This window comes from Heptranchias perlo, chromosome 1 (genome assembly GCF_035084215.1).
Source record: "Heptranchias perlo isolate sHepPer1 chromosome 1, sHepPer1.hap1, whole genome shotgun sequence".
NCBI classification, from domain to species: Eukaryota; Metazoa; Chordata; class Chondrichthyes; order Hexanchiformes; family Hexanchidae; genus Heptranchias; species Heptranchias perlo.
In genome coordinates, this window is record NC_090325.1 from 76,616,811 (window position 1) to 76,639,471 (window position 22,661).

A 22,661-nucleotide genomic window follows, 5' to 3' on the forward strand; every position below is an offset into this window, starting at 1 on the left:
AGCTTTCCCCCATCCTCACCCAACATTCACACATGTATATCCTTTCCACCAGTGGTCATTGGAAAGCAACTGGGAGCCTCAGGCAATTTCCCCTTCCCAACCCAGGAGTGCTGAGGATTATTGTAGCATCCCTACTGCTGTTGTGACCGAGATCCACTAACTCAGCACAGACTAGGGATTAAACCTGAGACCTAGTAGGTCCATATGATTCACTGAATAAACTCGCTGAACCATCGGGGAGCTGAGTTTATACTTTAAAAGTAAAATTTTAAGTAAAAAAAACATAAAAAGTTAAAATAACATATAGAAGAATGAGAGTAAGGAAGATAGAGACAATATTGGAAGATGATAGAGCAGTTTATTTGTAACTTTATATTTAGATTTGTAATGATGTATTTGCTATTACAATTATAAAGCTACTCCTTACATTCTTGTAGCATTATTGCTACAATAGTGACTGTTTGAGATCACATTGTATGAACTGAAATCTCTCAAAGTGCAGAATTCCCTGGAACAGAAGTTAAAGGGATTTTCTGCAGTCCAGTTTATTTAACGATGCATCTTTTCATCCACTTCATAGAATCTATTTATAGAAAAATTCTTCAGAACCATTGTTGCTGAGAACAAAGTGTATATCTGTAATTGGTTTCATAAACATTAAATTTTCCCACTTTATCCTGACGTAATCTTTGAGCTAATGTGAAAAATAAAACACAATTGCAGATGAATAGACTGAAGCTTTTCCATCATTTATGTTTTGTGCTCATGTGAAGCAACTTGCGTTTTTCTAGTGCCTTTAACGTAATAAATGTCCTGACCTCATATAGGAGAGGACAAATATCAAGCCTGAATAGTAGGATAGATGACCGAAAACATGGTCAAGAAGATAGGCTTAGGGGACTTTTAAAATCAGAAAGAGAAATAGCAAGATGAAGATCTGTAAGGAAGGGGTTCCAGAGAGTAGAGCCAAGGTGGATGAAAGCTCTGCCGTCAGTGGAGGAGTGGTGGAAGAGGCACAGGAGACCAGAATTGGAGGACTGAAGGGTGCAGGCTGGAAGGACGTAAATCTGGACGAGATTGCAAAAGTAGGATGGGATGAGGACATGAAGGGATTTGTAAACGAGGCCAAGAATTTTGATTTCAGTGTGTAAGAGGCTGAGAAGCCAGTGGAGGTCAGCAAGAACAGGATTGATGGATAAGCATGAGTTGGGATGGGATGAGGGCAGCAGAATTTTTGAAGAGTTGGAGCTTGCGTGGGTTGTACCTCTTGAGGCCAATGAGGAGAGTGTTGGAAAAATTCAGTCTTGAGGTGACAAAAGCACGGATATGAGTTTCAGGAGTGATGGAGTGAGTGGGGAAGAGGTGGGTATTAGTGCAGAGCTGGAATTGGTATATGGGGTTTAAAGCGCAGCTTAGGGTTGAGCAGGACGCTGAGGTTACACACCATCTACTTCAGTCTGAGTGAGGAGCCAGACAAGGGAAGAAGGTTGTCTCGGATAGGAGTTTTTGGCAGGAGGCAAAAATGATGGATTCTTTTTGCACAAAGCTCGTAGAACCATAGAGGTTTACAGAATGGACAGAGGTCATTTGGCTCATTGTGTCTGTGCCACCTCTTTGCTGAACCCACTGCCCTGTATCTTCCTCTGCTTCAAATATTTATCCAGTTTTCCCATAAAAGATGCAATGGTCTCTGCCTCACCCACTCCATGTGGTAAAGGATTCCATGCTCCAAACTTCTCTGTGTAAAGAAATTTATCCTAACTAGGATACTGGGCTGTATTTACACATTTAATATAAAACAAAGCATACCATTTTGTCCTTTGTATGAGACCTTGATTAGGCCTAATTTACAATACTGTATCCAGTTTTGGTCCTCTCACATAATGAGTGATATTGAGACTTTGTAAAAGTATCAGAGGAGGGCCACAAGCTTGATTCCATTTAAAACACTTTAGGTATCTAGTTAGGCTTAAAACACTAGGTCTGTATACTTTAGAGAAGTGTAGACTTGGACGATTTGATTGAGGTCTGTAAAATAATGAAGGGGCTAGATTGTATTCACATTGACAAACTATTTCAATTAAATAGGTAGGGGAGGACCAGGGGTCAAGCTTATAAATTACACAAGGGCAGAAACAGGTTAGATGTTGTGCAGTTGTTTCTTTTCTCAGACAATAGTAAATCTATGGAACAGTTTGCCGGCTCATACGGTGAGTGCTGATTCACTGTATATCTTAAAAAGAGAGATGGACCTGTTTCTGGCTGGGGCGGAGATTACATCATACGTGGTAGGCACCAAGTAATATGTCATGGTCATTGTTGTCTCCTGGACTACTTTCATCTAAGGGATCGGAGAGGACTTGTCCAGATTTTTTTGCCCCTAATTGTCCTTGGGCTTTTTTGGACCCATCTTTTGTTTCAATACTTGTCCCATTATAACCTCCTTTTGCCTTGCATCATCATCCCTTTTGTCATTTAATCACTCCTGCCCTCCATCCTATCACAGATTTTTCCCTTTTATCCTTTGCCTATCTCCTTTTCTTTGGCTCTGTATTTGCTTAAAAGCTGTTCATTTCTAACATCTTCAGTTCTAATGAAAGGTCATCGACCTGAAATGATAACACTGTTTCTTTCTCCACAGTTGCTGCCTGACTTGCTGAGTGTTTCCAACATTTCCTGTTTTTATTTCAAATTTCCAGCATCTGCAGTACTTTGCTTTTGTTTTGGGCTTTTATGTTTTTTTGCCACTCCCAGGAGATTACACAGCTCCTGTGGGGTAGGGAGTGTCTTAATGCACAAGACATCATGACTGTATGGGACAGATCGGATGGACCAGCTGGTCTTTTCCTGTCCAATATTTTCGTACGTTCTGACCTCTTGCCTCAGTCTTTTAGTGACAATTTTAATGATGACCCCTAATCACTGACACCCCAACCAGAGGAAACAGTAACACTGTAAAATAAAATCTTCATAATTTTAAGTTATTAACGCTATTCTTTGTTTCCTGTTCCAGTGGAAATAATTCCAGTATCTTAAGACCTCCTTATAACTAGTTTCCCATCCCTTGCATCAACATGGTGAAACTACATTGTAAGCTCTCCATGGCTTTAATGAACCCAAAACTGTACACAGTACTCTAACCCTTGCCTTGTACTGTTTTATCATTACTTCTTTACCCTTATCCTCTATGCTATCGTCCTTTTTGACCTTCTGATTCAGCTAAGAGTGTTACCACTGATACATATAAGCTTCTCACACTATGCAGCGGAGGTAAAGATGGAGAAGATAAGGGGACAAATGAGGTAGGTGCTCATTGAGAAAAGGAATCTGGAATGGTCATTACTCTTGAGCATGAGCCTGTAATGTAGGATTTCGCAGTGGAGAGGGAGGTGTGGTATCATTTAGCTGTTTTCTTGTACAAAATTATTTTTCCAACGCAAAAGTATTTTTCTTCAAACTAGATTAACTTCAGAGTACTAATTTTTTCCCTCATTATTTCACAGGTCAAATGTTTAAGTTTGACTCAATTAGATACTGGCATATAGAAATCCTAATTAAAAAGGTCCTGTTTCAAGTAGGTTTTGGAGGAGCATGTACAACCGGTTTGAAAAAGGAATGCATCCCCGGCAGTCTGTTACAGAGTTCTTGATGGCTGTGAAGGAGGAAACCCAGCAGCTGGAAGAAGAACTCGAAACGCTAGAGGAGGTAATTTTTTAAAAAGCTGATAAGGTACCACAGAAGAGATTTACAGTGAAGATAATGGTACTTGGAGTTAAGGGAATATAGCCAAATGGATAGAGAGATGGTTGGAGGGCAGAAGGCTATACGCAGGAGAAACATTTTTTAGACTGAAAAGGTATAGTGAGTGGTGTTCCACGGGACTCTGTATTGGGGCCACTCTTATTTACTATATACATAAATTATCTGGAGTTAAGAATTGAGGGAACAATATTGAAATTTGCTGATGACACCAATTTGGGGGGAGGGGGGTGGAAACGAGTTCACATTGTCTACTACCCCATCCCCCAAGCTTCACTCAAAGATCCTTCCCCCTTTCCTCCCTCATATTCGGTGATTTCAAACTCCATCTCAGCTTCCTTTATTCTCCTCTCTATTCACTGCCCTTCCATCCTCTATAAATCTCTCCCTTCATTTAAGCTCTTCTGATATTCATAGCCGCATCTCCCATGGCCTCTCTACATTCGTGGTCTCCATCACTTGACAAGACCACGTCCATCCACTTCCTCGTATCCTTCACCACCCACATCCCACCACTCTCTTCCAATCCTACTTCCTTCTGCATATGCCCCTGGGAAAAACTCGCTCTCAAATCACTGATAACTGTACCTTCAAACCCCAAATACCTAGCCTTTGGTCTTTCATCACCATGATATTTCTCCAGCTGGCAATTTGCTCAACCACTCCATCTTTGACATCCTTGTCCCCAGCAAAAGCTTCACCATCTCCTATCTTAGTCTTTTCCCCCCCCCCGCCCCCCACTGGTACAGCCCCCATCTCAACAACAACTTGCATTTATGTAGTGCCTTTAATGTAGGATAATGTCACAAAGCACTTCACAGGAGTGTAATCAGACAAAAATTGACTGCGAGGAAAAGATGATATTATGCTGGGAACCAAGGGACTAGTGAGAAGGAGGAATTAAAGGAAATTAGTATAAGTAAAAAAAGTGCTGGAGAAATTAATGGGATTGAAAGCCGCTAAGTCCCCAGGACCTGATAATCTGCATCCCAGAGTACTAAAAGAGGTAGCGATGGAAATAGTGGATGCATTAGTTGTCATCTTCCAAAATTCTATAGATTATGGAACAGTTCCTGTAGATTGGAGGGTGGCAAATGTAACCCCACTATTTAAAAAAGGAGGGAGAAAACAGGGAACTACAGACCGGTTTGCCTAACATCATCTTAACTGGACCAGCCACATAAATACTGTGGCTACAAGAGCAGGTCAGAGGCTGGGTATTCTGCGGCGAGTGACTCACCTCCTGACTCCCCAAAGCCTTTCCACCATCTACAAGGCACAAGTCAGGAGTGTGATGGAATACTCTCCACTTGCCTGGATGAGTGCAGCTCCAACAACAGAAGAAGCTCGACACCATCCAGGACAAAGCAGCCTGCTTGATTGGCACCCCATCCACCATACTAAACATTCACTCCCGTCACCACCGCACACTGTGGCTGCAATGTGTACCATCCACAGGATGCATTGCAGCAACTCGCCAAGGCTTCTTCAACAGCACCTCCCAAACCCGTGACCTCTACCACCACCACCTAGAAGGACAAGGGCAGCAGGCACATGGGAACACCACGTTCCCCTCCAAGTCACACATCGTCCCAACTTGGAAATATATCGCCGTTCCTTCATCGTCGCTGGGTCAAAAATCCTGGAACTCCCTTCCTAATAGCACTGTGGGAGAACCTTCACCACATGGACTGCAGCGGTTCAAGAAGGCGGCTCACCACCACCTTCTCAAGGGCAATTAGGGATGGGCAATAAATGCTGGCCTCGCCAGTGACGTCCACAGCCCATGAATGAATAAAAAGAGATAGTAGGGAAAATGCTAGAGTTTATTATAAAAGATGTGATAACAGGATATTTAGAAAATATCAACGGGATTAGACAAAGTCAACATGGATTTATGAAAGGGAAATCATGTTTGACAAACCTACTGGAGTTTTTTTTGAGGATGTAACTGGTAGAATAAATAAGGGAGAACCAGTGAATGTGGTGTATTTGGATTTTCAGAAGGCCTTTGATAAAGTCCCACATAAGAGGTTAGTGTGCAAAATTAAATCGCATGGGATTGGGGGGTAATATACTGGCATGGATTGAAAATTGGTTAACAGACAGGAAACGGAGAGTAGGAATAAATGGGTCTTTTTCGGGGTTGCAGGTGGTGACTAGTGGGGTGCCGCAGGGATCAGTGCTTGGGCCCCAGCTATTCACAATATATATCAATGATTTGTTTGAGGTAACCAAATGTAATATTTCCAAGTTTGCTGACGACACAAAACTAGGTGGGATCGTGAGTTGTGAGGAGGATTCAAAGAGGCTTCAAGGCGATTTAGACAAGTTGAGTGAGTGGGCAAATACATGGTAGATGCAGTATAATGTGGATAAATGTGAAGTTATCCACTTCGAAAGGAAAATCAGAAAGGCAGAGTATTATTTAAATAGTGATAGATTGGGAAATGTTGATGTACAAAGGGACCTGGGTGTCCTTGTACACCAGTCACTGAAAGGAAACGTGCAGGTGCAGCAAGCAGTTAGGAAGGCAAATGCTATGTTGGCCTTCAATGCAAGAGGATTTGAGTACAGGAGCAAGTGTGTCTTAGTGCAGTTATACAGGGCCTTGGTGAGACCACACCTGGAGTATTGTGTGCAGTTGTGGTCTCCTTACCTAAGAAAGGATACACTTGCCATAGAGGGAGTGCAGCGAAGGTTCACCAGATTCCTGGGATGGCAGGACTGTCGTATGAGGAGAGATTGGGTCGACTAGGCCTGTATTCACTCGAGTTTAGAAGAATGAGAGAGGATCTCATCGAAACATTAAAAATTCTGACAGGGCTACACAGACTGGATGCAGGGAGGATGTTTCCCCTGGCTGGGGGGTCCAGAACGAGGGGTCACAGTCTCAGGATACGGGGTAGGACATTTAGGACTGAGGTGAGAAGAAATTTCTTCACTCAGAGGGTGGTGAACCTGTGGAATTCTCTACCACAGAAGGCTGTGGAGGCCAAGTCACTGAATGTATTTAAGGAGCTAGATAGATTTCTAGACACAAAAGGCATCAAGGGGTATGGGGAGAGAGCACGAATATGGTATTGAGATAGAGGATCAGTCATGATCATATTGAATGGCGGAGCAGGCTCGAAGGGCTGAATGGCCTACCCCTGCTCCTATTTTCTATGGTCGAAGAGGTAAGGTGGAGAGAGAGGTGGAGAGGTAGAGGGAGGTGAGGTGAAGGGAGTGGCCGATACACAAGAAGCCAGATTTGGAGGGATGTAGAGTTCTTGGAAGATTAGGGCTGGAGGAAGTTACAGGAATGGGGAGAGCAGAGGCCGTAGTGGGATTTGAACACAAGGATGAGAATTTTAAAAGCAAAGCATTAGTGGATTGGGCTCCAAGCACAGCGAGCACAGGGGCGATGGGTGACCAGGACTTGGTACAAGTTAGTAAATGGGCAGCAGAGTTTTGCATGAGCTCAAGTTTATGGAGGATGGAAGATGCGAGGTCAACCAAGAGAGCATTGGAATAGTCAAATCTGGAGATAAACAAAGGCATGGAATCGTGTTTCGGCAGCAGAAGGGCTGAGGCGGGGAGAAGATGGGCGATGTTGCGGAGGTGGAAGTAGGCGGTCGTTGTGATGGAGAATATGGGGGTTGGAAGCTAAGTCAAGGTCAAATAGGACACCGAAGTTGCAAACAGTCTAGTTCAGCCTAAGATGGTGGCCAGAAAAAGGGATGGAAATCGGTGGCGAGGGAACAGAGTTTGTGGCCGGGGCCAAAGACAATGGCCCAAAATTTGCACTGAACAAACAGCGCCCGCCGCTCATTAGATTTAAACTTACCCACAAACTATCCACAGGCTTTAGTGCGGGAACGTCCTCCAATGGTGAACTGCAAAAACTCCAGTGTCCTCTCCCAAGCACCTGCAAGATCAGGGAAAGGATCGCTCTGTGCCTCAACCAATCAGATTGAAGCATAAGCAAAATACAGTGCAAGCCGCACAGACTCAGAACCAGGAAGTGAAAGCTACAATAGTAAATTCAATGTAAAATCAGTTAGAGAAAGCAAAATAAAGAGTAAGAAATTTGAATTAAGACAGATGAAAGAGACAAAGAAAAAATTTTTTAAATGTTTTTTTAAAAAAAAATGTTCAACATTAATATCAGAAGGAATGAGACTCCATAATTTTAAAAGTTAATGTTCAGTGTCAGAGAGGTTGTTTGGCAGCCATTAAGACTTACCATGCCTTTAAAAGTTAGATTAGACCTAAAAAACTGAGCATACCTTTTTCTCTGTAATTAGTTTGTTTCCAGCTGAGCAGGAGAGCAACATCGCACTGGTCCATTCATTTCATTGACGAGCTGTCCTTCCCATGCAGCTTTCAGACAAGCAGGGCATCTGGTAGAGCAACTTCCAGATTTGCGCATTTGACTGCGCATGTGCACTCGCTGGAAGTTGCTCTTCCATTTGCCCTTAAATAACAGTGAGCACTGTTCGGCTCGGTTATCTTTGGAGCAAATTCCAGGCCAATGGCTTCAGTCTTCCCAATTTTCATTGGAGGAAATTGCAGCTTATCCAGGACTGGATGTTGGACAAGCAGTCTGACAACACAGACGTAGTGGAGTCGTCGAGAGAGGTGGTGGTGGTAGCGAGGTGGAGCTGGGTGTCAGCGTACATGTGGAACCTGACATCAGTTCTTTGTATGGTGTCACCGAGGGCAGCATGGAAATGAGAAATAGGAGGGGGTCAAGGATAGATCCCTAGGGGACTCCAGATGTATCGGTATGGGGGATGGGCAGAGAAGCCATTGGAGGAGATTCTTGGGCTACGACTGGCTAAACACGAGTGGAACCAGGCGAGGCCACTCCCACTCAGCTGGACAATGGAGGACAGGCATTGCAGTAGGATGATGTGCTCAACCATGTCAAAGGTTGCAGAAAGTTCAAAAAGGATGAGTGATAGCACACCTGTCACATAGGATGTCATGTGACTTGGATTAGGGCCAGAAACTTGATTGGAGACATTCAAACATGGAGTTGTGGGAAAGATGGGCACGAATTTGGGAGGTGACAATACATTCGAGGACTTCAGAAGAAAGGGAGGTCGGAGATGGGGCAGTAGTTTGCAAGGACAGAGGGGGTCAAGGGTGGGGTTTTTTTGAGGACGGAGTGATGACAGTAGGCTCGAAATGGAGAGGGACAGTACTTGAGGAGAGGGAAACATTTACAATGTCAGCTAGCATAGAAGTCAGGAAGGGAAGTTGGGTGGTCAGCAGTTTAGTGTGAATGGGTGTCATGGACAAAATGAGCTGGGGGAAGGCATGAGGAGACGGGAGAAAAACTAGAGAAAGACACAAAGTAGGGCTGATTTTAACAAATGTGAGCACCTGATAAGAAACCTCACCAACCATGAGTGCGTATTGGGAACGTACAGATGTGCTCCCATAATTTTTTTTTCTATTAACATTCTGTAAACTTGATCCCACTATTTCTACCATTTTAGTTCTTGTGCTTTTGTTTGAACAGTTACTTGGCATCCGATTTAAGTAAAATCTTTCTTGACATGCAGCTTTGATTATTTTTTTAAACAGAAGTTAGCAAGACTGGATAAATCCCACCTGAAGAACAGAAAAGAGAAAATCAAACTGCCTCACAAACTAGAAATCTCCAATTCTGATCAGTGTTTAGCCAACACCCCTCAGGATTACACTGACAATGGAAAACCATTCACTTCTTGTAGCCCTTCACAGGCAGATGAAGATTCAGAAACTACAATTCTGACACATGACATGAAGCATTCAGATACTGATCTTTCTGCCAATAGTGACCAGGAGTCAGGTGTCGCTGACTTGAGCTGCAGATCACCAAGTGGTGGAGACTTCCTGTCTAGTGAAGACAACAGCAAAAATCTGTCAGAATACCCAGAGGAAGCTGCCTTTGCTTTTGCATGAGAATCCAGTACTTGGTTAAAAAGGACTGCACTTCATACATTATGGAAACAGAAGATGCATTTTATATTCTTAAATTACACACTGGTACATAATGTATGTTTTTGGTATAGTTATAATTTATAACTTCAAATCCCACCACTAAATTGCATCTTAAACATGTAGGACCTAGTTATCTATCACTGAGGGAGAAAAAGTTGGACAGTTACTTCTGGATAAAGGGAGGGAAAGCCCAGGTTGACTATCTTTTAATTCAAGTATTCCTCTTCCCCCCCCCCCCCCCCCCCAGTACTTTTTAAAAGGAGAAGGAAAAAATCTTAAATGTGTCAGTTGTAACATTCTATGATTGATTTTTTTTCAATGAAACAAAAGTTTTCCTGCCAGGATTGAGACTCTTGACAAGAGTTTCCTTTCCTGCCGGGGTGCTCCAGTGAAGTCAAATACAGAAGCATCCTTCACCAGATCTACTGCAAACAGCAGGCGGCACAAATTCAAACTAGTGTGGGAGCCAACTATTAAGTCATGCAACTTGTCCAGCACGTGACATAATTTCCTGGACTTAAGCAGTTCAGAAGTTGTAACTGATGTCACCGGTGTGAACCAGTAGAGGGCCCTATTCGAGGGTCTCCATGCTGGCAAGAAAATTGAAATTTTCAAAAATACAATTTAAACTTAGTTTTACTTATTTTTTTTAACATAAGGGAGCAGCTAGATTTTCCCTTTAATTATAACTGGACCAATATAATCTATTACAGTGAGTATATTCTGAGTTTTTATTCATGCAACCACAGCTGCATAAAAGGGATTAAATGGAAAAAAAAAATTATTTTAACTTGTAAAACTGTAAATTTTAAGTTATTGTGTGTTTGTGTATTTAAAAGCAGACTTTTTGGGCATTTATACATTTGTTTTCCTTTTTATATTTTACACTTCTGAAGTAGTTTCCTCGTGAAATTGGATGGGTTATTAAATTTGTCACCATACAACTACTGGGGAAAAAAAACCATCAGGTAAATTTTCAAAAGGTGAATATGTAATGAACCCAAAACACAGGAGTATGTCTAAGTGCATTCCATCTTTTCTTTCCTCCCCCCACCCCCACACCAAAAAAATCTAGCTTATGAATTTAATTGACTTAGCCTATGCCTTTCAATCAAAGTTAGTAAGAAATTTTGCGATTTCAATTAAGCCAATTGCTTTGGTGTACCAGTATTCTTATTCCTCTCCCAATTATTTAATAAATGGCTATTCTTCCCCCTCTTTAGCCCCCCAGTCTCATATCTTTCCAATGACCTCGCAAAGATCAAGATGTCTTAAGCAATCGTGGGTGCAACATACTGTGACACAATACACATGTATGCCAACATATATCACTGAATTTTTTTTTAAGAAAAGGTTACTTTACTGAAAATTTCACATCCAAAACAAATGCTCATTTATTCTTAACTCATCAAACCAACAGATACTCATGTATGTTCTAGTAGTTACTTAAAGCAGAATTTTTCCAAGTGTCCACTGTGCTAGTGCATTCAGTTTCAAGTCTAACACTCTGTTCTCCACCTTTTGCATTTGCAGTGTTTGAACGCATGAGTCATATGTACCAAATCAGAAAACTCAACATGCGCAATCCATTACATTGGAGTTGAGATTTTATTCCCCCTTTTATGAAAAAAAAATAGTATGCTGGTAAATATATTTATGGTTTCTGACAATCCTGTTATATATCTTTACATTTTGTAAATAGAAAAATCTGTTGTCACATTACTGTAACATGCTATCATGGTATGCTTAGTGTACTAATTAAAACAAAAATGTGAAGTGTGATGTAGGCTGTGGCATTTAAATATTTTAAGTAAAGTTAATTTTTAAAAAACCTATGTAGACAGACTTACTTTGTAAAACATCTGAAGTTATGAGTCACTGCACTTTTATCTCCTGACTATCTTAAATAAGTTATACAAATTACCTCAGCACAATATTTAGACTGCTAGTTGTCATGTATCTATGGAATGCCACAATGTTGAATTCTTAAACTGCAAAATTCAGCTCAATAAATTTCACCAGTGATAAAATTGTTTGAAAACATTTTATGAGTAGTAACGCAACAGTGCAATTATCAGTTATGTACATGTTAAAGCTGCATTTAATACAGGATCTCTATAAAACTACAGTTACTTACACATTTAACAGAATTATCTGCGAATATTGAAACCTAAAAAATACCGGATCAAATTTAGGTAAATTTTGGTTATTTTGAAGTGCATTTTAATACTGGAAATTGTGATTTTACAAATAGTATCACCATTTCAAAAAGGTCATGCTTTATAACTATCCTTAAATGTATTTTGATACATCTGTAATTTTCACTTTGCAGTTTAAATGCATTCCATCTTGTCCAGAGCAGGCATTGTAATTCATGCTAATTTAAAAGCTGTTGAGAGAAAAGATATGAACATTAGCAATGACTGCGTGGTCCAAGAGTGATTTCATCTGTGAGGAATAGAACTAAAATTATTTTAAAATTGGACTGCAAAGCTACAAACTGTACCAGAGGCATTGCTCACTATATGGAACCGAGAAAAATACAATTACATTCAGAAGGATTTGGATCTGTATTGTCACTGGGATTTCAGTGAAATGTAGTGAGCATGTAATATATATAACTGGAAAAACACTAAGCAGTACAGTAGGTTTTGCCCATTTAAACTTGAGTAATGTACAGAAAGTATTTTGAGGTGAAAGGTCTTCCAGTGATGGAGTAATGGTTGAAGCAATTTGAGATGAATTAAGAATCATTAAATCACATTGGTGATTTAGAAATTTTTTCTAAAGTGTTTTGATACTAATAAACTGAGTGCACCAAGTGACACACTGGGTTTTTCAGCTAACAGTCAAGTAAGTAGTATGTCCTGTCCACAAAAAGCAGGACAAATCCAATCCGGCCAATTACTACCCCATCAGTCTACTCTCAAATCATCAGCAAAGTGATGGAAGGTGTCGTCGACAGTGCTATCAAGCGGCACTTACCAATAACCTGCTCACCGATGCTCAGTTTGGGTTCCGCCAGGACCACTCAGCTCCAGACCTCATTACAGCCTTGGTCCAAACATGGACAAAAGAGTTGAATTCCAGAGGTGAGGTGAGAGTGACTGCCCTTGACATCAAGGCAGCATTTGACCGAGTGTGGCACCAAGGAGCCCTAGTAAAACTGAAGTCAATGGGAATCAGGGGGAAAACTCTCCAGTGGCTGGAGTCATACCTAGCACAAAGGAAGATGGCAGTGGTTGTTGGAGGCCAATCATCTCAGCCCCAGGACATTGCTGCAGGAGTTCCTCAAGGCAGTGTCCTGGGCCCAACCATCTTCAGCTGCTTCATCAATGACCTTCCCTCCATCATAAGGTCAGAAATGGGGATGTTTGCAGATGATTGCACAGTGTTCAGTTCCATTCGCAACCCCTCAGATAATGAAGCAATCCGAGCCCGCATGCAGCAAGACCTGGACAACATCCAGGCTTGGGCTCATAAGTGGCAAGTAACATTCGCGCCAGACAAGTGCCAGGCAATGACCACCTCCCCTTGACATTCAACGGCATTATCATCGCCGAATCCCCCATCATCAACATCCTGGGGGTCACCATTGACCAGAAACTTAACTGGACCAGCCATATAAATACTGTGGCTACAAGAGCAGGTCAGAGGCTGGGTATTCTGTACCGAGTGACTCACCTCCTGACTCCCCAAAGCCTTTCCACCATCTACAAGGCACAAGTCAGGAGTGTGATGGAATACTCTCCACTTGCCTTGACGAGTGCAGCTCCAACAACACTCAAGAAGCTCGACACCATCCAGGACAAAGCAGCCCACTTGAATGGCACCCCATCCACCACCCTAAACATTCACTCCCTTCACCACCGGCGCACAGTGGCTGCAGTGTGTACCATCCACAGGATGCACTGCAGCAACTCGCCAAGGCTTCTTTGACAGCGCCTCCCAAACCCGTGACCTCTACCACCTAGGTACATGGGAACAATACCACCTGCACGTTCCCCTCCAAGTCACACACCATTCCGACTTGGAAATATATCGCCGTTCCTTCATCGTTGCTGGGTCAAAATCCTGGAACTCCCTTCCTAACAGCACTGTGGGAGAACCTTCACCACACGGACTGCAGCGGTTCAAGAAGGCGGCTCACCACCACCTTCTCAAGGGCAATTAGGGATGGGCAATAAATGCCGGCCTCGCCAGTGACGCCCACATCCCATGAATGAATAAAAAAAAGTGGCGGAAAATTGCAAAAGAGTTACTCTGGTAGCAAGGAACCAAAAGAGGGAGAATATGGTAAATGGAAGCAGTTTGCTCATCAGAAAAGAGATCTAGGGGATGACGTGTATTAATTTAAAACTTTTAGTCCGGTGTTTGGCTGCAGTAAAAAAGGTACTAGCAGAGGAACAGGAGTAGGCCATTCAGCCCCTCAAGCCTGCTCTGGCATTCAGTTATCATGGCTGATCTGTACTTCAACTCCATACCCCTTGATACACTTACCTAAGAAAAATCTCAGTCTTGAAAATTTCAACTGATCCAGAATCCACAGCCATTTGGGAGAAGGAGTTCCAGATTTCCACTACCCTTTGTGTGGAAAAAGTACTTCCTGATTTCACTCCTAATTGGCCTGGCTCTAATTTTATTATGTTGCGTCGTTCTGGATTCCCCCACCAGAGGCATTTGTTTCTCTGTATTTACCGCATCGTATCCCTGTATCATTTTAAACACCTGGATTAGGTCACCCCCCTCAATATATACAACCTGTCTTCATAATTTAATCCGTTTACATGTAATTAAGGGTAATCTGGCCACAGGAATACAGAAGTGGTTGGAGGGCACAAAACAATAGGTAGTGCTAAAAGGAAGCTCCTCAGACTGGAAAGATATGGCAAGTGGTGTTCCACAGATGTCTGTACTGGGGCTATTCTTAGGTGCTATATACTTAAATGATCTGGACTTCAGAATTGAGGGAACAGTATCAAAATTTGATGGCTATACCAAATTAGGTGGGGGTGTGGCAAGTTGTGATGAGGACTGTGAAAATCTGCAAGAAGACATTGAAAAGCTAGCAGGATGGGCAGATAGGTGGCAGACAATTCAATGTAAAAAAATTATGAAATGAAGGATATAAAAGTAAAAGGGTGAAGATTCATTGGATTGTTACCAGTAATGAGGGCTCAGCTATGAAAAGAGACTTGAGAAGTCAGGGCTTTGTTTCAGTGGAGCTGAGACGGTTAAGGGGTCACCTGATAGGTACCTTAAAGGTCATAGAAGGTGGTGTCAAATGAAGCATTTTAGTCTAAGCTTGTTTGTCAGATTTTGTTATTGACAGCCACAGAATCACTACTAGCTATTTTCTGAAAGCTGGAGGGAATTTACAGTCTGGTTCACACCTCAAGGCAAGGCAGTCATACATTTCTGGAAGTCTCTGGCATGCATGGTCAGATTGTTGCCACTGCATGAGGATGGGGCCCAGTCTTGCAGGTCATTTGAGGTAATTGGCACACATCAATGAAATTGATTATCTCATTCAATTCTAAAATTTGTTAGGCAACTGACATCCTGGATTAGTGATTCTTGCTTGACAGGTGAATCTGTAATGAAGACATAGGTCAGATCTGTGAGTAAGGGCAGTACCAACGATTCTTTGTGGTCCTTTAGATGGACAACACTCGCCATGAATTGTAATTATGGGCTAGCTATCCTTAGCTCAGTCACCTGTAGTCTACAGCCAGTAGTGTAAACTAATTTGACTCCATGTGGCAATTCACCACACAAGAAGCAAACATCTGTTTTCAAGGTTTAGTGAAGAGCGAGGTAAATTAACCAGAAGTGCCTTTATTGTTTTGATATGTATTGTGAAAGATAACACAGGCTATAATTTACTGTAAATATACTGTTTTGTACTGGATACTGTTCATTACCCTGATTTATAGTTTGAGCCATGGTCTGCTAAGAACGTACATTCCGCCTACCAAAGACGAGGAGAACCACATGACAGCGCATGATGTATTCCAGTACGGCAAGAGTTCTCCGTTCAATCCCTGGGTCTTGCTATTATTTACCTAGATATTGGGCACATACTGGATCCTAGGGAATACAACGTTGGCTTACTGGAGTGGTCGGTGACACTGAATCCAAGTAGAATAGCTAGTATAGAATCCAAAATTGTAAATAATAAGATAAATAGTGATAGATTGTGTCTACTGGTCAGAGAGACAGTAATATGGAGCACATTTAAAATAATAAAACAAGAATTAAAAGGGAGATTAGAAAAAAAAATCTTCACACATAGGGTGGTTAGAATGTAAAAATGTCTGTCATAAACTGTTGAAGCAATGTCTACTAAGTTCTTTAAAAACACAATTATATAGTTGCTTGAAAAAGAGAAATATTAAAGGGCATGGGGAATAAGCATTAGATTAGGACTAGAGTAGGTGGCTCATGTGGTTAAGAACATTACCTAAAGGCTTGTCTTTGTGTTTTCTGTGTTTTAAAGGTCTATGGCTATGAGCTTTATTGGCATATCCTAGATGTAGAATGATGCCACATTAGTAAACCATTGTAGAAACAAAATTTCAGAACTGCTGGTTCCTGCAAAAAAATGGAAAATGCAGAGAACACTCTAATATCTAATTGAAACATCATTAAAAATCAGAAGTAACTAGAATACCTTCTCATCGGCTGATCGCCAATGTTAAAGACTTTGTTTCCTCTACCTTAAGATTCTTAGGGGAATTAATGCAATAATATGAAATCCTTACCTATAGTGTGTGAAACTGTCCATGTTGTGTCATCAAATGCTGAAGCTTCTCTTCTTTAGCTCGTCTACAGTGACAAAGCTTAGGGACAAAGAAAACTTTATAAAGGTGTAAGTTATAATTGGTATAACTTCTAAAAATTGTTCACACTCACGTTGCACACTCTCAAGCAATGATACCAGAAACAATGGGCCGAAGTTTGCTGTGAGCGAACGAACAGGACCTTCGATGAGCTTTTGCATGGCAAGTTCCTAAAAATTAGAGAGCCAAAAAGAATTGCACCCTCTACAGGGCATCTGGGACCTGTGTGAACAGGGCAAGCAATTGTGTGTTCCCTTAATCAATCAGATTGAAGTATGTTAATAAGCCACACAGAGACTTAACCAGGAAGTATAAGTTAGAATAGTAAATTCAATGTCAAATCAGGTACAGTAAACAAAATAATGGGAGAGAAAGATTGAATTAAGAGACAGAGATAAAAGAGACAGAAAGTTAAAAAAGTGAAAATTAAATTTTATATTAAAAAAATGTCCAACAATTAAAATCTGAAGGAATGAGACTCCACACCTGTTAAAGTTAATTTTCAGTGCCAGGGAGGTTGTTTGGCAGTCATTAAGACTTACCACACCATTAAAAGGGTACTTACATCAGAATGGATAAGCCCTAACTTTTACTGGCGAGTTTAGTCTGTATCTGTGACATCAGTGCAGGAACTTCATGCCGTTCAATACATTTGAACAGGGAGCCAGACGGTGAGATGCTGTCTTCGTGGAGCTCAAGGAGGAGCAGGACATCTGGTACAGCAACTTCCGGATTTCCACGTTTGTGCGTGTGGTCGCCAGATGTTGCTGTACCATTTGCACAGATATAACAGTAAGCGCTGTTAGCCTCGCCGTTATTCTCACAGCAAAATCCGGCCCAATGAAATATACGTTAATATTCTGTAGGTATTGGAAATTTATTACCAAACTGGGAAGTGGAAGCACTGTATCCCATAATTATTGTGTGCCATTTCCAATTAACAAGTATAATATTTTTAAAGTGACATTTAATTTGGATGCCTAGGGGGCACTCGCATCCTGTCATACCCTCTCTGAGCTCATCTTTTACATTAGACCCACTTCCTACTCCCTTGACCCCCAATCCCACTGCTGACCACCCTATTTCCCTTCCTGGCTCACATGCTAGCTAGCACTGTAAATGGTTCCCTCTCGTCAGGGACTGTCTCTCTCTCTCTCTTTCAAATCCATCATCGTCGTGCCCTGCTCAAAAAACCCACTCTCGACCGCTCTGCCCTTGCAAGCTATCGGTCCATCATTAACCTCCTTTTCCTCTCCAAAGTCCTTGAACATTCTGTCACCTCCCAAATCCTTGCTCATCTTTCCTGCAACTCCATGTTTAAATCTCTCCAATCAGGTTTTCCACCCTGCCACAAATTATGTAGTCTGTCTGTGACCGTGGTGCATTTTCCCTCCTCACCTCTCTGCAGCCTTTGACACTGTCAACCACAGCTACTTCCTCTAACACCTCTCCTCTGTTGTTCAGTTCAGTGGGACTGTCCTTGCTTGGTTCCACTCTTAACTATCCAATCACAGCCAGCAATGGCTTCCCTTTCCACCCCTGCACCATTACTTCCGAAGTCCCTCAAGGATCCGTCCTTGGCCCTCTCCTCTTCCTCATCTCCACGGCAACATCATCCGAAAGCATTGGGTTAGCTTCCACATGTACGCTGATGAGACCCAGCTCAACCTCTCCGCCACCTCTCTTGACCCCTCCACTGCCAGTGTTGTCAGACTGCTTGTCTGACATTCAGTCTTGGATAAGCCTCCAGTTAAAACACTGGGAAGACCAAAAGCCATCATCTTTGGCCTCCATCACAAACTCAATTCCAGGGATGTCAAACATCCGGCCTGCAGTGCACTATGTCAAGTCTCCCGGACACTGATTCTTAGAGCCAGCGAGAGCTGTACCTTTGAATTTTGCACTACAGTGGCACTCCTACCCTGCTCAGCAACGTCAGTGCCCCCTCCCGCCGGCACAGAGATGTAGCCCTCCCATTCAGAAGCGGTGGGGGGGGGGGGGGTGGTTGGGAGATCAAAATAGGGCAGGGGTGAAAGAGGGTCATGGAGAGGAGCTTAGAGAAGAGAGAGGACTAGGGAATGGGGGTTGGACCTCGGGAGGGGTGGATTAAGAGGGGGGTACTAGGGATTAGGCTTGGGCGGGGGGGAAAGAGGAAGAAAGAGCACTGGGGAATGTAGTGGGGTTGTGTGGGCATGATGCAGAGAGAGGAGCAGCCAGTAAAGCGGTGTGAGAAACCTGGGGACTTTACTGTGGGTAAATAGTGAAGAATTGTTTCCACTGGTATGCGAATGTGGAACAAAGGGACAGAGACCGAGGATTCTTACTGGACTTGAAGAACGGTCAGTTCCTCGCTCAGAATCTCTCAGAAATTCTAGTTGCGGCCCGAAGCTCATCCAAAATTGGGACTCAGGCCTCACTTAACAACAAAGGCGATGTACTGGCGACTTTCGGGCCTCCAGAGACAGCTCGTCCAACATTGAGGATCAAATTTTGGCCTGCTGCATCACTGGGCAGTGGGTGGAATTCTCATCCTTTTGTTCAAATCTCTCCATTAACTCACCCCTCCCTATCTCTGTAACCTCCTTCAGCCTTACAATCCTCCGAGAACTCTCCATTCCTCCAATTCTGGCCTCTTGTGCATCCCCGATTTCCTTCACTCCACCATTGGCGGCCCTAAGCTCCAGAATTCCCTCCCTAAACCTCTCCACCTCTCTGTCCTCCTTTAAGATACTCCTTAAAACCTACCTCTTGGACCAAGCTTTTGGTCAGCTAACCTACTATCTCCTTATGTGACTCGGTGTCAAATGTTATCTGTGATAATGATCCTGTGAAGTGCCTTGGGACTTTTTACTACGTTAAAAGGCGCTATATAAATGCAAGTTGTTGTTGTTGTATGTCAGAAAAATGTGTCATGTTGGGAGACAACACAACTGCTATTCACTGGAATCAGTAACTGAAGGACTGATCATCAGGATGCACAGCCTTGAATTTGGATGGCAGAACTGATGCCAATCTGACCAGAAAAGGTGCTTGAGCATGACAGCCAGCAGGTTTTGAATTCACATGAAGATAAACTCTAAAACCAGATGTCATTCCCGAATACTATTAAGAAATGGTGAGAACAAAGCAATAACTCTGCAATTCTTTTGCACAGTTTGTAGAACTAATGAACATGATTTTAGTTGTAAAGAAAACAAATCAGCAGTGATGAACTACTTTTCCTGGTGAACTAGCAAAAAACAAGATGCATTAAAATAAGTACTTGGCTTTTATAAAATCAGGTTCTGGGGATAGGGCAGAAACTCCAATTACAATTTACAAGAAAATTGGTTGAATTAATTCCTGTGTTAAATGAACGTCCTTTGCTGAAAGATTCTGAATATCTTAATGTATTATTGTCTTCAACCCCCTATGTTATGGATTCTGATACAAAAGCTTGTCTGCTTGCACTGTCTTCTGTATAACAGCAAGTTTAAAGGGAATAGTATCACAGACTCTGTCTTCTCTGTTCCCCGTGTTGAAAAATTATCTGTACATTTTATGCAAACAATTAAAAGAGGAAGGAAAATCTAATGGGAGTACTTTTTATTCAAAATACTCTCCCCTTTTAAAGGAAACTAGTCGATTCCCTATGATGTTGCTTATTGGTAGTCTGGGATTTGCTGCACAGTTGTGATGATTGTTGCTAAGAGGTGTGCTGGAACTGGCTCGATGGGCCGAATGGCCTCCTTCTGTGCTGTAACCATTCTATGATTCTAGGTCATATCCATTTAAGGCCACTGCTTGGGTACTCATGTGGGCAAGAGGTCTAAATAGGCAAGTCCAAAGGTCAATTACCAACTAATTATTGTTGCTGTTGGAATTTTCTCCACAATAATTGAGATAGGTCAGGTAGACCAACTTTCTTTCCCTTTTTATACATTTTTAAAAATATTGTTTGTGATTTGCTTGCATTTTACACAAACTTCTCAAGTACACACACACACATACAATAGATACTCTAGACAGAATTGTTTTAGTAAAATATTGAGTAGTTTCTCCCTATTACTAGGCTGCAATGATGGTAAGGCTTTCTTAGGTTGGGCAGTTCTCAGGCCAATCTGTAACCACAACCATGTTAATGATGGAGGCTTTCTATATTCCCATCAATGACATCGGAAGTGAGGGAGAGCAGACACCAGGGTTTATATGGCAGTAAAAAACACGATTTTTTTTAGTGAAATGTTAAAAAGAAAATCTGCTCATTTGTTTTCTTCTGTATGAAATGGGAGAATACTAAAAGAAAAATCACTGCTCTTTAACAAACAAGGACTAAATAAATGCATTTCACACCATGGAACCACCACAATCTGATCATCAAGCACTCATAGAAAGCTGGTTTTGGTACATACTGTTCTTTTTTCCATGAAGCTGCTGAGAAAATCATCTATTTCAACCTTGCCCTCAAGAAATTCCTCAGCAATCACATCAGATTCTTCTTCTGCTTGATGAGCTGCTACTTTCAACCTGGCTTGCAGAGCACTTATACTGCAACTCTATAAGGACCCAAAATTTCAGTCATTAAAAATATACACTTATTCTAATGCTGGTGGTTGATTAGTACAAGCTCTTATACTGTTCTAATATATTTTCCTGGGGATTGGGCATTCAAGGCTACTGCTGGAACTGAATGATTCAGCTCATTATTACTGAAGTACAAATTGGTTAATAATTCTTTCAATAAATTAAGAAATGCTCCATGATTTAATACACAATAGAAAATAGGTGTCAGTCATTTTGGGTCATTAGATTGATTCAATTGTTTTTTCCCCAGTCTACACTTTGCTGGTTTAAGAAGTTGAAAGAATGCATCACTACATAAAGCATAGATGAGGGAAGATCATTTGTTCCATCAAGCTTAGTCTTTCTGCAGATCATGACCCGTAGAAGACAGAAAGCTCCAGGAATGCAGAATTCTGAAAGAATTAAGCAATGTTGTATCTTACCCAAAGTCTTATTAAAATAATGCTTCAAGTCCAAAGATGAAAGGAAGCATCACTTTCATGATGGTACTTAGCAGCCTTAATTATGTATTTGAAAGGAATAAAACTGGTAGAGAGGTATCTAACTGCAATGCAATTAGTTGAAGTATATCTTATTATGGTATTAAACAGCAAGCAGTATATAGAATTGTTCTGTCAGATGGAGGTAAAATTACTGGACTGATTAGAAAAGGCTGTACAACAAACCTGCAGCAGGCCAGTAAGCCATTCTGTAATTTTTGCTGTGTGCGCACAAGTATTCCATAAAAAATCTGAACAAGTGCACAACTGAAATTATTTGCTCATCTGTGAAAATTATCTAAAAATTGTAAAAATCAAACACTTTCACCCAAATAAACTTCCATACTATTACTGTATAGGAACAAGAACATAAGAAATAGGAGCAGCAGTAGGCCATCCGGCCCCTTGAGCCTGCTCCACCATTCAACAAGATCATGGCTGATCTTCTACCTCAACGCCATTTTCCTGCACCATCCCCATATCCCTTGATGCCTTTAATATCGAGAAATCTATCGATTGCTGTTTTGAATGTACTCAGTGACTGAGCCTCCACTGCCCTCTAGGGTAGAGAATTCCAAAGATTCACCACCCTCTGAGTGAAGAAATTTCTCCTCCTCTTAGTCCTAAATTGCCTACTCCTTATTCTGAGACTGTGACCCCTGGTTCTAGACTCCCCAGCCAGGGGAAACATCCTCCCTGCATCTACCCTGTCGAGCCCTGTAAGAATTTTGTATGTTTCAATGAGATCACCTTTCATTCTTCTAGAGAATACAGGCCTAGTCTACTCAATCTCTCCTCATACGACAATCCCGCCATCCCAGGAATCAGTCTGGTGAACCTTCGTTGCACTCCCTTTTTGGCAAGTATATCCATTCTTCAGTAAGGAGACCAAAATTGTACACAATACTCCAGGTGTGGTCTTACCAAGGCCCTATATAATTGCAGTAAGACATCTTTACTCCTGTACTCAAATCCTCTTGTAATAAAGATTAACATACCATTTGCCTTCCTAATTGCTTGCTGCACGTGCATGATAGCTTTC

At 41.8% G+C, this 22,661-nt stretch overlaps 2 protein-coding genes across 4 annotated transcripts in view; one reads left to right on the forward strand and one right to left on the reverse strand.

Moving 5' to 3' along the window:
* Nucleotides 1-10,537, forward strand: part of LOC137332283 (myotubularin-related protein 7-like) — a 79,509-nt gene extending 68,972 nt beyond the window's left edge. Inside the window, exons 10-11 of one of the 2 annotated variants that reach the window (XM_067996109.1) lie at nucleotides 3,576-3,705; nucleotides 9,337-10,537. In XM_067996109.1, coding sequence (XP_067852210.1) covers nucleotides 3,576-3,705; nucleotides 9,337-9,696 — 490 coding nt within the window. In that variant the 3' untranslated portion in view covers nucleotides 9,697-10,537. The remainder of the gene's footprint in view (nucleotides 1-3,575; nucleotides 3,706-9,336) is intronic. The other variant, XM_067996030.1, reaches the window with a different exon arrangement.
* Nucleotides 10,538-11,765: 1,228 nt separating this feature from the next.
* vps37a (VPS37A subunit of ESCRT-I) overlaps nucleotides 11,766-22,661 on the reverse strand; it is a 37,496-nt gene continuing 26,600 nt past the window's right edge. The window contains exons 10-12 of one of the 2 annotated variants that reach the window (XM_067986959.1): nucleotides 20,969-21,112; nucleotides 16,500-16,577; nucleotides 11,766-12,124 (exon numbers count right to left, since the gene is read on the reverse strand). In XM_067986959.1, coding sequence (XP_067843060.1) covers nucleotides 16,500-16,577; nucleotides 20,969-21,112 — 222 coding nt within the window. In that variant the 3' untranslated portion in view covers nucleotides 11,766-12,124. Of the gene's footprint in view, nucleotides 12,125-16,499; nucleotides 16,595-20,968; nucleotides 21,113-22,661 lie in introns of both variants that reach the window. The other variant, XM_067986968.1, reaches the window with a different exon arrangement.